At 47.0% G+C, this 16788-nt stretch overlaps 1 protein-coding gene across 2 annotated transcripts in view; it reads right to left on the bottom strand.

Moving 5' to 3' along the window:
- LOC115177877 (SAM and SH3 domain-containing protein 1) overlaps window positions 1–14994 on the bottom strand; it is a 331417-nt gene extending 316423 nt beyond the window's left edge. For both annotated transcript variants that reach the window (XM_029738976.1, XM_029738905.1), the window contains exon 1: window positions 13419–14994. In XM_029738976.1, coding sequence (XP_029594836.1) covers window positions 13419–13925 — 507 coding nt within the window. In that variant the 5' untranslated portion in view covers window positions 13926–14994. The remainder of the gene's footprint in view (window positions 1–13418) is intronic.
- Between the last annotated feature and the right edge of the window lie 1794 nt (window positions 14995–16788).

Raw genomic sequence — 16788 nt, forward strand, 5'->3', positions numbered from 1 at the left:
CTGACCTTTCAATGTAGGCCTATTTATACTGTACAGAGATGAAGTAAACCTAAACCTGACCTTTCAATGTAGGCCTATTTATACTGTACAGAGATTAAGTAAACCTAAACCTGACCTTTCAATGTAGACCTATTTATACTGTACAGAGATTAAGTAAACCTAAACCTGACCTTTCAATGTAGGCCTATTTATACTGTACAGAGATGAAGTAAACCTAAACCTGACCTTTCAATGTAGGCCTATTTATACTGTACAGAGATTAAGTAAACCTAAACCAGTTCATCAATTCAGTGCTGAGTGTATAAACACACATGCTTAGTGTGAACGTACAGTATGCATTTCAACTAATTAGTGAAACCTTGACAAAGTTAGAGAACGCAGTATAGTTTTCTAGATACATAACATTGATATTGACCATGAACTTCCCCAGATCATGATGCAGTATGTTCATGCAGACAGCCAGTGTGTGCCTGAAGGATGACGCAGTCATCCCTGTAATACCAGAATAGCTCTGATAATATATCTGATGACATATCTGATAATATATCTGATAACATATCTGATAATATATCTGATAATATATCTGATAATATATCTGATAACGTATCTGATAACATATCTGATGACATATCTGATAATATATCTGATGACATATCTGATAATATATCTGATGACATATCTGATAACATATCTGATAACATATCTGATAATATATCTGATAACATATCTGATAATATATCTGATAACATATCTGATAATATATCTGATAATATATCTGATAATATATCTGATAACGTATCTGATGACATATCTGATAACATATCTGATGACATATCTGATAATATATCTGATAACATATCTGATAACATATCTGATGACATATCTGATAATATATCTGATAACATATCTGATAATATATCTGATAATATATCTGATAATATATCTGATAACGTATCTGATAACATATCTGATGACATATCTGATAATATATCTGATGACATATCTGATAATATATCTGATGACATATCTGATAACATATCTGATAACATATCTGATAATATATCTGATAACATATCTGATAATATATCTGATAACATATCTGATAATATATCTGATAATATATCTGATAATATATCTGATAACGTATCTGATGACATATCTGATAACATATCTGATGACATATCTGATAATATATCTGATAACATATCTGATAACATATCTGATGACATATCTGATAACATATCTGATAATATATCTGATAAGATATCTGATAATATATCTGATAACATATCTGATAATATATCTGATAACATATCTGATAATATATCTGATAACATATCTGATAATATATCTGATGACATATCTGATAACATATCTGATAACATATCTGATAATATATCTGATAATATATCTGATAACATATCTGATAACATATCTGATAATATATCTGATGACATATCTGATAATATATCTGATAACATATCTGATAACATATCTGATAATATATCTGATAACATATCTGATAACATATCTGATAACATATCTGTTAATATATCTGATAACATATCTGATAACATATCTGATATATCTGATAATATATCTGATAACATATCTGATAATTTATCTGATAACATATCTGATAATATATCTGATAACATATCTGATAACATATCTGTTAATATATCTGATAACATATCTGATAATATATCTGATATATCTGATAATATATCTGTCATTCATGTGTCATTAGGACCTCTTCTACAGTGGAAATAGTCATGGCTGCAGTGACCGGCAACAACATAGCCTGGACGCTTTATTTAAAGGTGTTGCCATGACTATGCATAGCTCTGTAAGTGATATGGATGTGCCATATGATGGACCTATATCTTGCCAGTATAGAATTAGACTAAGAAGCTGAGTGTATACTGTGGCTCAAACTTTACAACATATATGCCGTGATAGATTTCTAAACAATTATCAATTATCATTATAACTGTACATGTTATGTAAAGTATTCATTAGAGTATTTGAAGCATTTCAACTGTGTTTCTGGGTAATTTGAATAGTCTACTTACGCCCACAGCCTCACATAAGAAAGTTTTCAAGTATGACTAAAGCTGCTTAAAAGCCACTCGGTTATGTGAGAAACAAAGAGCACAGTAGGAAAACGTCCCAGTGAAATGAGAAGGCCAGCTGCACATACAGTGTTACACTGCTTTTCCCACATTTTCACTTGTTCCCTGGAGAAGGGTGGTCATGTCTGTCTCTCTCTGTGGGCCCGACTGGACAGAAAGCCAGCCATTAAAATGTTCTGTGGTGCTCTGATAAAACAATGACACACACCATTCTCTATGGAGAAAATACGTAGCAGGCTATTCCTTTAATTTCCAGAAAACTTCACAAGACTGAGGGTGCATATATATCTGATTTCTTTTGACAGCTGTGGAAGAGCTCAGGAGCCTCACATACAGGTAACTGCCAAAATAATGGAAACACTTGATTAAATGAGGGATACAAAGTATATTGAAAGAAATTGCTTCAACACAGGTGTGGTTCCTGAGTTAATTAAGCAATTAACATCCCATCAATATTAGGGTCATGTATAAAAATGCCCAGTATTTTGCTACCATAGCTAGAAGAAGAGATCTCAGTGACTTTGAGAGGGGTCTCAAAGGAGCATAGAGGGTTTAAAGGGTGCGTCTCTGTCTGTGTGTCTGTGTGTGTGTGTGTGTGTGTCTGTGTGCCACCAGATCTCAACCCAATTGAACACTTCGGGAGTGACGCCTGAGACATACGTTTTCCACCACCATCAACAAAACACCAAATTATGGAAGAATGGTGTTGCATCCCTTCAATAGAGTTCCAGAATGGTGTCGCATCCCTTCAATAGAGTTCCAGAATGGTGTCGCATCCCTTCAATAGAGTTCCAGAATGGTGTCGCATCCCTTCAATAGAGTTCCAGAATGGTGTCGCATCACTTCAATAGAGTTCCAGAATGGTGTCGCATCACTTCAATAGAGTTCCAGACACTTATAGAATCTATTATAGAATCTATGCCAAGGTACGTTGAAGCTGTTCGAGGGGTCGTGGTGGCCCAACGCCCTATTAAGACACTTTATGCACGTGTTTCCTTTATTTTGGCAGTTACCTGTACATTACAGCACTGAGCTCACAGTCCGGAGGCCCTATTACCCAAAATGTAAATGTTATATTCTGATAGTGTACTGGAGCTAGAACCATTGAGACCCAGAGGGACTGTTGTACTGGATAGTCCGTTTCCTCTTGTCAACTCCGATCAGGATCACCCCATCTCAGCTAGTGTTTGACTAGCAGGTCAACCCCAGTAGGGGTCAAAGATCAGGGAACTAGCTAACAGCCTAGACACAACACACCCAGATGTTGTTCAGGTTCTCAAGTGCTAGTGTTTATTACACATAGCCTGGTACCAAGTCTGTTGGTGCTGTATAGCAAACTTTTATAGTCGTTGACATGACAATTACCATAGGAGTTGGCAAGACAGCACTAACTGATCTAGGAGCAGGCTATATTTGGCAGCCTTTAAGTGTAGAATAAAAGGAGACTGGTAGTAAAGCAATTTGAGTGTGTTTTGTGTGAAGGGAATGAGTGTGGTCCATCCCTCTATGACCCTACATCCCCTCCTTCTCCCTCCTCTATCCTTTACCTGTCTCGCTAATTTACTTTCTCTCCCTGACTCAAGCCCATACAGCCATCCTTGACTTTTTATGACTTCCTTTTTACGAGCAGTCGTTGATTACACCTTTAAGGGGTCCTTAATAAAGGCTGAGAGCAAACAGGGCTTTCAGCAGAAACCTTGACAAACACCAGGGCCGTTTCGTTCTAAAGGGTCTCCTTTTCCCGTCTTGTGGCAGCATGCCTGCCCACAGGGTGTAACATGAAGAAAAGAAGATGCTTGGCTAAATGAAAAGCTTTCACCAAATTACTCTGCTGCCTGGCTTATCAATAATGAAAAAGCTCTTAATTATGTAAAAACAGAGCATAACGTCTTCTTTGTGAGAAAGCGGAGAGATGGAATCACTGGTCACTTTAAATGGAACACTAGTATCTTAAATAATGTTTACATACTGTTTTATACTCATTTCATATGTATATACTGTATTCTATTGTATTCTAGTCAATGCCACTCCGACATTATTTATATATTTTTTAATTCCATTATTTTACTTTTAGATTTGTGTATATTGTTGTGAATTGTTAGATACTACTGCACTGTTGGAGCTAGGAACACAAGCGCTTTGCTACACCTGCAATATTATCTGCTAAATATGTGTATGTGTCACGACTGTGACGGATGGTGGCACCCCTCCTCGGCCGGGCGGGGCTCGGCGGTCGTCGTCGCCGAACTACTAGCTGCCATCGATCCTTGTTTTGTTTCACTTTCGTTTGGTTAGGTCTAGGTAGGCACGCACCTGTTTTGGGTTAGTCATTAGTGGGGGGGTTATTTAGGTTAGCGTAGGATGTATGGTTTTTTGTACGTGATTGTGTTTCTCTGTTTGCTTGCTTGGTGACACTCTGATTTTTGTAATTTTCAGTAGTGCGTGTGTTTGCACCAACAGTGTGTTGTCCCCCTGTGTTTGGGGCACCTTGTTTTGTTGTGCGCTTTGATCGCTGTGTTTGGGAAGGCTTGTAATTTTTCCGTTGTGCTTATTAAAGCCACTACCCTGCATCGCAGCTTCCTGCACTTGATTCCTCACCCACTACACACAAGCGTGACAGAAATCACGTACCCAAAACGTAATGGAGTCAGCAGGAGCTTCAGCGCCAGCCCTGTCCATGGAGGAAACCGTGGATCAACACTCTACCCTGCTCCACCGGCTGGGTAACGCCATGGATCAGGTGTTGGCGCGCCTGGAGAGCTGGGACCGACGCGCTCTCGGCCCCTCGAACGCGGCAGTCCAACAGCCTGCGCCCCCCCCAGCACCCACAGCTCCCAGTACCAGTGGGGTGAAGCTCGCCCCCCCCAGGGAGTATGATGGAACGGCCGCTGGGTGTAAGGGCTTCTTACTCCAGCTGGAGTTATACCTGGCGACCGTTCGTCCCCCTCCCTCGGGGGAGGAGAGCGTCAGCGTCCTCGTCTCCTGTCTCACGGGTAAGGCCCTGGAATGGGCAAACGCCGTGTGGGACAGTCCGGACTCAGCCAGGGACAACTACCCAGAGTTCACCCGCCGCTTTCGGGCAGTATTCGATCATCCCCCGGAGGGGAGAGCGGCGGGTGAGCGGCTGTTTCACCTGAGGCAGGAGACGAGGAGCGCGCAGGATTTCGCTCTCGAGTTCCGGACCCTGGCCGCGGGAGCAGGGTGGAATGAGAGGGCCCTTATAGACCACTACCGTTGTAGTTTGAGGGAGGACGTCCGCCGGGAATTAGCCTGTCGGGACACGACTCACACACTGGACCAACTGGTGGATCTGTCCATCCGACTGGACAATCTGCTGGCCGCCCGCGGACGTCCGACCCGGGCCCTGCTCATTCCACCCTCCAGCCCTCCTGCTCCCACGCCTATGGAGATAGGGGGGGCAGCAGCCAGGAAGACTGGAGGGGGGGGTCGCTCCTGCACCTCATGTGGTCGCAGAGGGCACACTGTGGACCGGTGCTGGGGAGACTCCCCTAGGAGTCCAGACGGCAGGCAGAGCGCTCCTTTGACACCTCAGGTGAGTCAGCACCAGCCTCACCCAGAGCCCCCTGTACGTCACATGTATGTGTCAGTGTCTTTCCCTTGTTTCTCCCCTCACTCCCGGTTTAAGGCGCTAGTCGATTCAGGCGCAGCAGGGAGTTTTATGGACCGTGGGGTCGCGGCTAGGTTAGGGATTCCCTTGGTCCAGTTGGACCAACCCTTCCCCATACACGCCCTAGACAGTCGACCACTAGGGTCGGGGCTGGTCAGGGAGGTCACTGTACCTCTGGTCATGGTAATGCGGGGGGGTCATGAGGAGCAGATTAGTCTTTTCCTCATCGATTCCCCAGCGTTTCCAGTGGTTCTAGGGATTCCCTGGCTAGCCAATCACAACCCTAAGATTTCGTGGGGACAGAGGGCTCTTAAGGGGTGGTCAAATGAGTGCTCGGGCAGGTGCATAGGAGTTTCCATCGGTGCGACTACGGTGGAGAGTCCAGACCAAGTCTCCACCGTGCACATTCCCTCAGAATATGCCGATTTGGCTATCGCCTTCAGTAAAACGAAGGCGACCCAATTACCACCTCATCGACGAGGAGACTGTGCGATAAACCTCCAGGTGGGCGCTGCCCTCCCTCGTAGTCACGTTTATCCCCTGTCTCAGGAGGAGACAGCGGCTATGGAGACATACGTCACTGAATCCTTGAGGCAGGGATACATTCGGCCATCTCACTCACCCGTCTCCTCGAGCTTCTTTTTCGTGAAGAAGAAGGAGGGAGGTTTGCGCCCGTGCATTGACTATAGAGGTCTAAATGCCATCACAGTGGGTTTCAGTTACCCACTACCTCTCATCGCCTCGGCGATGGAGTCATTTCACGGGGCGCGCTTCTTCACGAAATTGGATCTCAGGAGCGCATATAATCTGGTGCGTATCCGAGGAGGGGACGAGTGGAAAACTGCATTTAGTACCACATCTGGCCATTATGAGTACCTCGTCATGCCGTATGGGTTAAAGAATGCTCCCGCAGTCTTTCAATCTTTTGTGGACGAGATTCTCCGGGACCTGCTCGGTCAGGGTGTAGTGGTGTACATCGATGACATTCTGGTCTACTCCGCTACACGCGCCGAGCATGTGTCTCTGGTGCGTAAAGTGCTTGGGCGACTGGTGGAGCATGACCTATACGTCAAGGCTGAGAAATGTGAGTTTTCCAAACCAGCCGTCTCTTTCTTGGGGTATCGCATTTCCTCATCAGGGGTAGTGATGGAATGTGACCGCGTCTCAGCCGTGCGTAATTGGCCGACTCCCACCACGGTGAAGGAGGTGCAGCGGTTTTTGGGATTTGCCAATTACTACCGGAGGTTTATCCGGGGCTTTGGGCAGGTGGCGGCTCCCATTACCTCACTGTTGAAGGGGGGCCCGGTGCGGTTGCAGTGGTCCGCGGAGGCGGACAGGGCTTTTAGTCGTCTGAAGGTTTTGTTCACCGACGCCCCGGTGCTGGCGCACCCGGACCCCTCTTTGCCCTTCATAGTGGAGGTGGACGCGTCCGAGGCTGGGGTAGGAGCCGTGCTGTCCCAGCGCTCGGGCGCCCCCCCCAAGCTCCGCCCCTGCGCCTTCTTCTCTAGGAAGTTGAGTCCGGCGGAGCGTAACTATGATGTGGGGGACAGGGAGCTGTTGGCTGTGGTCAGAGCCCTGAAGGTGTGGAGACATTGGCTTGAGGGGGCGCGCCACCCTTTTCTCATCTGGACTGACCACCGCAATCTGGAGTACATCCGGGCGGCGAGGAGACTGAACCCGCGTCAAGCCAGGTGGGCGATGTTCTTTACGAGATTTTGGTTTAACATCTCGTATATCCCAGGTTCCCGGAACACTAAGGCCGACGCACTGTCTCGTCTCCATGACGCCGAGGAACGGTCCACCGAGCCCACGCCTATCCTTCCAGCCTCCTGCCTGGTGGCACCGGTGGTCTGGGAGGTGGACGCGGACATCGAGCGGGCGTTACGGACGGAGCCTACTCCTCCGCAGTGTCCAGTGGGTCGTAAGTACGTTCCGCTCGGTGTTCGCGATCGGCTGATTCGGTGGGCTCACACGCTTCCCTCCGCGGGTCACCCAGGGGTTGAGCGGACGGTGCGTGGTCTTAGTGGGAGATACTGGTGGCCCACCTTGGTGAAGGACGTGAGGCACTATGTCTCCTCCTGTTCGGTGTGCGCTCAGAGTAAGGCTCCCAGGCACCTGCCCAGAGGGAAATTACAACCCCTCCCGGTTCCACAACGACCATGGTCCCACCTGGCGGTGGATTTCTTGACCGATCTCCCGCCGTCTCAGGGCAACACTACAATCCTGGTCGTTGTGGACCGGTTTTCTAAGTCCTGCCGTCTGATTCCGTTACCCGGTCTTCCTACGGCCCTGCAGACCGCGGAAGCCTTATTCACCCACGTCTTCCGGCACTACGGGGTGCCCGAGGATATCGTCTCAGATCGAGGCCCCCAGTTCACGTCCCGAGTGTGGCGGGCGTTTATGGAGCGGCTGGGGGTTTCGGTCAGTCTGACCTCGGGGTTTCACCCCGAAAGTAATGGGCAGGTGGAAAGGGTAAACCAGGAAGTGGGCAGGTTCCTGCGGTCCTATTGCCAGGACCGGCCAGGGGAGTGGGCAAGGTTCGTGCCATGGGCCGAAATGGCTCAGAACTCTTTGCGCCACTCCTCCACCAACATGTCACCATTCAAATGTGTGTTGGGTTATCAGCCGGTCCTGGGGCCATGGCATCAGAGCCAGACGGAGGCTCCTGCGGTGGAGGAATGGGTGCAGCGCTCAAGGGAGACCTGGAACGCTGTGCAGGAATCCCTGGGACGAGCCAGGGAGCGACAGAAAGCGAGCGCTGACCGGCACCGCAGCGAGGCCCCCGTGTTCACCCCAGGGGAGAGAGTCTGGCTCTCGACCCGGAACCTGCCCCTCCGCCTGCCCTGCCGGAAGCTGGGTCCGCGGTTTGTGGGGCCATTTAAAGTCCTGAGGAGAATAAACGAGGTGTGTTACAGATTACAACTTCCTTCTTATTATCGTATTAACCCCTCGTTTCATGTGTCTCTCCTCAGGCCGGTGGTAGCTGGTCCGCTGCAGGAAAATGAGGTACGGGAGGTCCCTCCACCCCCCCTGGACATCGGGGGGGCCCCGGCGTACACAGTTCGATCCATCTTGGACTCCAGACGCCGGGCGAGGGGCCTGCAGTACCTCGTGGACTGGGAGGGGTACGGCCCGGAGGAGAGGTGCTGGGTACCGGTGGAGGACATACTGGACCCAGCGCTCACCCGGGAGTTCCACAGCCTCCATCCGGATCGCCCTGCGCCTCGACCTCCGGGGCGTCCTCGAGGTCGGCGACGGCGCGCTGCGGGAGCCGCGCGTCAGGGGGGGAGTACTGTCACGACTGTGACGGATGGTGGCGCCCCTCCTCGGCCGGGCGGGGCTCGGCGGTCGTCGTCGCCGAACTACTAGCTGCCATCGATCCTTGTTTTGTTTCACTTTCGTTTGGTTAGGTCTAGGTAGGCACGCACCTGTTTTGGGTTAGTCATTAGTGGGGGGGTTATTTAGGTTAGCGTAGGATGTATGGTTTTTTGTACGTGATTGTGTTTCTCTGTTTGCTTGCTTGGTGACACTCTGATTTTTGTAATTTTCAGTAGTGCGTGTGTTTGCACCAACAGTGTGTTGTCCCCCTGTGTTTGGGGCACCTTGTTTTGTTGTGCGCTTTGATCGCTGTGTTTGGGAAGGCTTGTAATTTTTCCGTTGTGCTTATTAAAGCCACTACCCTGCATCGCAGCTTCCTGCACTTGATTCCTCACCCACTACACACAAGCGTGACAGTATGTGACCAATAACATTTGATTTGTTTGGGAAGGAGTTATTCACCTGGTGTTATATGCTATTTTGAGTGGGGAACAATGTTATGGATGATGCATGTACCATAAAATTGTATCACAGAAATGTATATTATTTGACTTATCACTATACTACACCACATGAATACTACATTGTTATGACCACTATCTTTTATCTGAAACATTCAGGAAGTTAAACCCCTATAAACAAAGCTTTTTTTCACACTATGGCTTGGCTGTACTTCAGTCTGGCCTAAGGGGTTTCTATAGCCACAATGCAGGAGTGGACCATAGTCATTTTCTCATTAGGCCAACTAGAGGATCTTTAACAGAAAGCTGATTTCCTGAAAGGCGAGGAAGCTGGGCTTTTCAAAGAACCAAGAGAGGACGCAAGGTTAGAGTGAAGCATGGAAGTTGACGATCTTGTCCTTTCACTCAGGGAGGAAGCCAATAATAGCATCAACTACCCCATAGTGCCTTTCCATCTTCCCTCACAAAGACTCAACAACTCCATGTATTAATCGAATGTCTCACATTGGTAAGGAGCATTAAGCCACAAGCTTGATAAAAACTCCCACCAGATTGAATCAACTGCTCTCAGGTCAGTTTAAGGCTTTGAACAAGTGATGTGAATTTGCCATAAGAACTTATCTAGGAACAGCTTACCCTCCACAAATCCTGACATTGGGGGAAATGCTAAACTGACCTTAGATCAGCATCAGCAGCCCAGTCCTCTTAACAAACACTGATTCCAGTCCTGTTTCTGTTTGAGCAGCATAAACCTCCATCTATGTACAGTCATCCTCTCCACATGACACCCAGTGGTTTCATCACCATCCCATCAGGACAATGCAGGCCACTTGTCTCCTCAGTGCTATTCCATGGGTGGAAATCGGAAATCCAAAACACAACACTGGTGAATGGACACGTGGCTCCATCAGCCTGCAGTCAAACAATGGGGGCATCTCCCTGAGTTTAGCTTCCACTTCCTAACCACACAGACACAGGGCATACAGAGGAAAGACTAGTATTGTGGAGGTGTACAGGACAGAGGCTGCTATCTAACGCCCTACAACGCGGACATTCATGGACAGTCAAATCGTGGACGGTTTGTAACTGAAATAGTAGAGATTCAAATCAGCGTCACAAAGCCATTACATTTAACAAGCTGCCCTTCCCATTCATTCCAGATCATCTGATTGGCTGGATCAAGAGGAAATATAGGGCAGAACACTATCCTGTTAACTGCTGCTGTTTCTGCAAGCCTTTTGGCACCTGAAGACAGGGCACATTTTTAAAAACATTTTTCCAACTCAATTCAACATCTCCACTTTAATTTGCAGAAACGGACATGCTTTGACCACAAATCTCTGTGTGCTTCAGGGACAGCATTACACTGGGTCTGTGATTCAATATGGTCAGATATAACATCTTCTAGATAGCATAAAGTAGATGCAGAGAGTACAGTACCCCTCTCCTTGTGTCTCCTCAGCCTCCATGCTCTGGAATGGCAACACTGTCACCACAACACAGCAAGAGGATGAGCCATGCTGCTCCAAATCACTGTTTTCTGCTGCTGCTCCAGAGTAAAGCAAAGCAGCTAAACTCTAATTAGGCCTCTCTAACCTCAGACACCGACACAGGAAGAAAATATAATTTCAGTTCATTTGTTTTACTCTTTTCCAAAAGCATTTGTCGTTGATTATACACCAAACACTATCAATAATGCCAGTGTTGTTCTCCAATGAGAAATACAGAACTGTGCAATCATAGATGTGTTTGAGCAATGATACCCCCCCTCTCTCTTTCTTTCTCTCTCTGTCTCTGTCTGTGTCTCTCTATCTCCCCCCCAGACAAAGGCTCCCTGTGGTCTAGAAAAGGATCATGGGTATTAATGTCTCCCAGCAGAGCCCTAGTAGTGAAGTGTTGGCTTATGGTCCTATAGCCTCACAGGGACGTGGCAGTCAATGACACTTCAGAGCATCATCACTGAGCAGTGCTGGAGGAAGTACTGTGTCTACACATTAAGCACAAAAACAAACAGAGAAGCAGTGTGAACATAGAGTTAGTTACCAGACACTGACCCTTCTACACAACCGCCATTTGCTTATCTATGCTGTATTTAATGTACTATGTAAGCCTTGTTGAGACTACCATGTCTGGTCTCAGGAGCAGAGAGAGAAGAAACTAGCACTGACCAATCAGAGGCCAGCTGGTCCCAGTTCCATCACTGAGGGCTCCTCACACTTGACTCGCTCCTGAGGAGAAGACTACTGGCCTGGATCACATTCAACACTCTACTGCAGGGTTTCACACTCACATACTGTATGTATACACGCACGCACGCACGCACGCACGCACGCACACACACACACACACACGCACACGCACACGCACACGCACGCACGCACGCACGCACGCACGCACGCACGCACGCAAGCACACACGCACGCACGCACACACACACACACACACACACACACACACACACACACGCACGCACGCACGCACGCACGCACGCACGCACGCACGCACGCACGCACGCACACACACACGCACGCACGCACACACACACACACACACACACACACACACACACACACACGCACACACACACACACACACACACGCACACACACACACACACACACACACACAGACAGACAGACAGACAGAGAGAGAGACCTTGAACTGCTCATTCTCCTCCAAAGCCTCAATGTCGAAGCTTTGGCTCTAAATAACTACAGCCTTTAACCGTCTGGAGACAACACTTTGTTTCAAAGTGACGTTAGCCATAGTCCTGGAAAAATCCCAAATCTCTGTGGGATTCCCATTTATAGGAAAAGGGATAATGCTAGGAATACAAAGAGGCAGAAGTGCTGACAAAACACCCAAATTAAGAGTCTGCAATTTGAATATTGATCACTTAGAAATCCCAAATAAAGTCTGCATGTTCACTGTAAGATTTCAGGATTTAAGGATCAATTCAAATGGAAACCCTTGAAATAACATGTGCGTGAGATAATCCTTTGAAATGCTATTTTCTCTGTAGAATAAAACACTGATCTTTTTCATCGTATCCCAACAAATTGAATGTACATTGCATTGCACGGCTATGGTGACAAAAGCTGTGTGTATGTGTATGTGTGTGTGTGTATGTGTGTGTGTCTCTCTCTTTCTCTCTCTGTACTAACAAAGTGGTCATTGAGTGAGCCCTCAGTAGGCTGAGCATCTGATGTAAAGCCACTGATCTGATATAAAGATGCTATCAATCTGCCTCCTCAAATGAGCTCCAGCAGAAAACCAGCTGGACACCCTCAATTTAGACTGCTGCTAATCAATGATGATGACACACAGTCATCAACTAAAATGGCCTGGGCCAAAATGAGCATGATGACGCAGGTTGATCCAACTCCTCAGAGAGGTCTGGGGTCTGAGGGCTGGACAGACAGGTGAGAAACACTAGACAGGTGAGTGTGAATTAATCAATCATCCAAGTGTGTTTCTCTCTACAGGAAATCAGAGAATGATTGAAGGCTCCTCCTCTTCCTGCTCATTGATCCACAGCAGCCAGCCGTCACCATGGCAGCATTCACTAACTCACACAACCCCAGGGGAACATAGGGCCAGACAAGGACACATCCCCAGGGGACAATAGGGCCAGACAGGGCTCTCCTGAGGCCTGACAACCAGCAATGGCTCAGACAATAACCACTTGATGTGAGATGCATATCTATGATATAGCATACCCAACCCAACATTTATTTCATGAGTAGCATCTTTCTCTGATTCAAAATGATTTGGATGACTGATTATCCTTTGCATGACATGGGACAGGTTATAATGATGGCATGCATTGGTTATACAGCTTTCCAGTGAGAGGTATAGTCTTGATGATGATCTCACCTTGTTTGAGTATGGTGGCCTGGCAAGGTTGACTCCATCTCTGATGACTTTATCCCTAATCATGATCTTCAGCTTCAGTTTGGGGTAAATCACCAGCTCCCTCCTGTTGCCAAGCGTCAGGTTCCTCTGCGCGCCCAGATACGCGCCCCCATTCCTCCCAACCCGGTCACTATTCGGTTCGGTCCAAGACTTGGACCCACGGAGTTTAGACTCGTACTGGTCCACCAGGTGACTAGGACACATTTCGGACGCGGGGGGCATCGGCTCAAGTGTAAAATACAGCCCCGCCGCAGTCTCCTTATCATCGTCTTTCAGCCTTTGCACCGCGTCGTGGATCCTTTGCCGGTGGTGCGGTATGTAGACACCGATAGCATCCAGGTCGGGGTCTCCAATTTGTTTGCAAACTTCCAGATCATCGTAGCCGTTATCCACGAAGGACTCTACATACTGAGAGAGCTGGAGGGTCTTCAGCCACTCATAAACGATGACAGGTCCGCTGCTTGTCATGTTTGGGTGTTGTAGCTACAGTAAATAGGCTAATGTAAAGAGTGCAGAACAGAACACCACCAATAATTACTTCCCCAAATGGATTTTAAATCTCATTGTTAAATGCAAATGAAAATGGCAGTATCTTCGCAAATAATGCAGTCTAAATGTCAGGAACACACGAAGAAAGGACAATGCAAATGTTAGAATCCATGACTCAAAAATAATAGCCTAAACTGTAGGCTACGTAGTTCAAAATGCTATTATTTTTAATAGGGAATATGGAATATATGGCCTCCCGATATTCTGTGATAATATCCAATAAACCCGTCTGGTGAAAAAGGTCAGTGAAACGAAATACACTGAAATTCTTTGACACATGCCAATATTTGCAGACGGAGATGAGTTCAGTGGATGCAGCGATAGCTCTCAAATCCCCGATGTCATTTGCCATCGATGTTACTCGCCCATATTGACATGCCAGGTTCACGGTAAACAATCACTTTAGGCAAAGAAAAAAATCATTATTTAAAACCAAGAATTGTTCCAGATTTAGACGGATTAGAAAGTGTTACCGTATTCAGTAATTGGTTTAGTTATATGTAATCATAAACGTTCCAACGTTGCGCCATTTGGAGACGCTTTGCTCCCGCTGTAGTAGCCTATTCCTTCCACGCCGCCCTCACTCTTGTAAACCCTCAATCGAAGCAAAATGTACGTATTCCAATGACAGGGAAATTGACAGAAAATATAATTTAAACTCAAAGCAATCCCGTACCAACGAGAGCGACAGCTCGGACCGTGTTGTGTCCAAATGCTTTGGGTATGCCGGGGCACTCCAAGCCGGTAGAGCGGTACGACAATCCACATCCAACAGTCACATTAAAATGTTCCTCGAACCAAACGGTCTGTGCTCGAGCGGTCCACGCCCCCAGATCCGCGTGTGGCTTTAAAAATAGTGTTGGAATTCCTTCTTTACAACCTGTCACGGGACCCATGCGCGCACGGTCAACGAGTCCCCACACAGATTCCAAAGTTAACCGCAAGAGAGGCAGAGAAAGATGCTCTGAGAGCGCATTCCATCCGCCTGTCATACAGTTTAAATGAGCAGTCTCGTTGCTGGTTTGATTCACGTGTCTCTCCTACTCTGTGTGATTTCTCTCTCCGCTCAGTGTCTCTTTCTGTTTCGCTCCCTCTCCCTCTCATTCACTGTTCCTGGACTCGTTTTTCATTACGCACTAGCACCCCCTGTCTAACAGTTGAGGTACTGAAAAACTGTTTTTACCTCGTATTTATTAAAGGATTAAACTAAAAATGGTAATTGCCAAATTATTACATAATAACTGCTCTTTGTTTTGATGTTGCTGTTGCTTTTTTAGACAAAGAGAGAGAGAGAAAAAACGAGGGAGGGAGAGAGAGAGGGAGCGAGCAAGCGAGAGAGTAGGGGCTGAGTGCCCATAGTCCTTTCACTAGCTGAAACAGCTTGCTGCCTCACACAGGGCTCTAGAACACAGACTACTCCACTGACTCACTCTCACCATATCAAACCAGGGAATTGAACACTTACGGGCCATATTGAATGTTAGCTCCCTTTTTGCTTGCGTTTTTGTTCAACCTCTCTACCGCTGCAGACAGAGGAGGACACCCACTGGGCCCTTTCCATACATAGAAGACCGTATGACACTTTTGACTGTGCTTCTCTTACTTCCCTCCTCTCTCCATGATCTCCAGTCCAATGTGCAGTGCTCTCCCCTTCCTGTCTTGCTGGATGCCTAGGCTGCACCACAGGACAGCATCAGCCAGCGGATGAGACAATATTGGAGAGGAAGGAAAAACAGGGAGGGATGGGGGGCCACAGACCTGTCCTCTCTGTCTTTCCATGTGGATGCCAGGCCCTCAGCAGTGATACATGCATGCTTTATCAAACCAGAGCTGACAGCTTGTTAGAGGTCAGTTTGATACAATCACCACAGACTCTGCTGCTGTCTGGGAGGGATTTGAGCTGTGCTACCCATTATGACATGCAGCTCGCGTAATACAAACACAACACACAAGTCAGGGGAGAGGAGATGCATTTCAAATAGCCTCATCTTGGAGCGGGAAGTCAGAAACATGGCAGAAACATGGCAGAAATGCATGTCAGGGTATTAGGGGGAGTCGTGTTGAAGGGTGGATTTTCAAGAGACAGAACACAGAACATATAACCAAGAGCTGGTGTAGAGATAATAATATTGCCATTTGGAAAGGGAGTCATAGGAAAGAAGAGGGACGGATATCTATGCTTAGACATAAGAGAGTTTGTTTGGGTGTGTTTGTGTGTTAATCTCTGACCTCTTCCTTTACATCGCTCTACAGTAAATAAATCAAATCAAATCAAAAATCGAATCAAATTGTATTTGTCACATACACATGTTTAGCAGATGTTATACCAATCATGTCCAATGAAAAAAGCCAGTTATTTCTCGACAGCCAGGATTATAACTCATCTACAGGGCTTATTTTACTTCCTCTTCCCCTCCCTGTCCTAAAGTCCTCTGTCACCCTTCACGAGTGACATGTCGTTAGATCAGTAACAGAAACAGGGGATTATGGGACACGTACTGGCATATGGGCGACAGGTAGTGGTGCGTGGCATGCTGGGTAGACTCAGAGGGTGGGTAGTGCCAGGAATACCATGTTTCCAACCCAGCTACCCAGCTACCCAGTTAGAGAGCAGTGAGTGGTGAAGGTGGCAGGAGGCAGTTGGCAGGAGCAGTTATCAGACTGCATGGGAATTTGCACAATACATAGGGCTGTACTACTGAACATGTGCCTCACCTCACATCATCTATCTGCATGTATCTATACAGTAACACAATTTAGTTCAGTTTTGTCCCTCGGGTTA

Source organism: Salmo trutta, chromosome 1 (assembly GCF_901001165.1).
Source record: "Salmo trutta chromosome 1, fSalTru1.1, whole genome shotgun sequence".
NCBI classification, from domain to species: Eukaryota; Metazoa; Chordata; class Actinopteri; order Salmoniformes; family Salmonidae; genus Salmo; species Salmo trutta.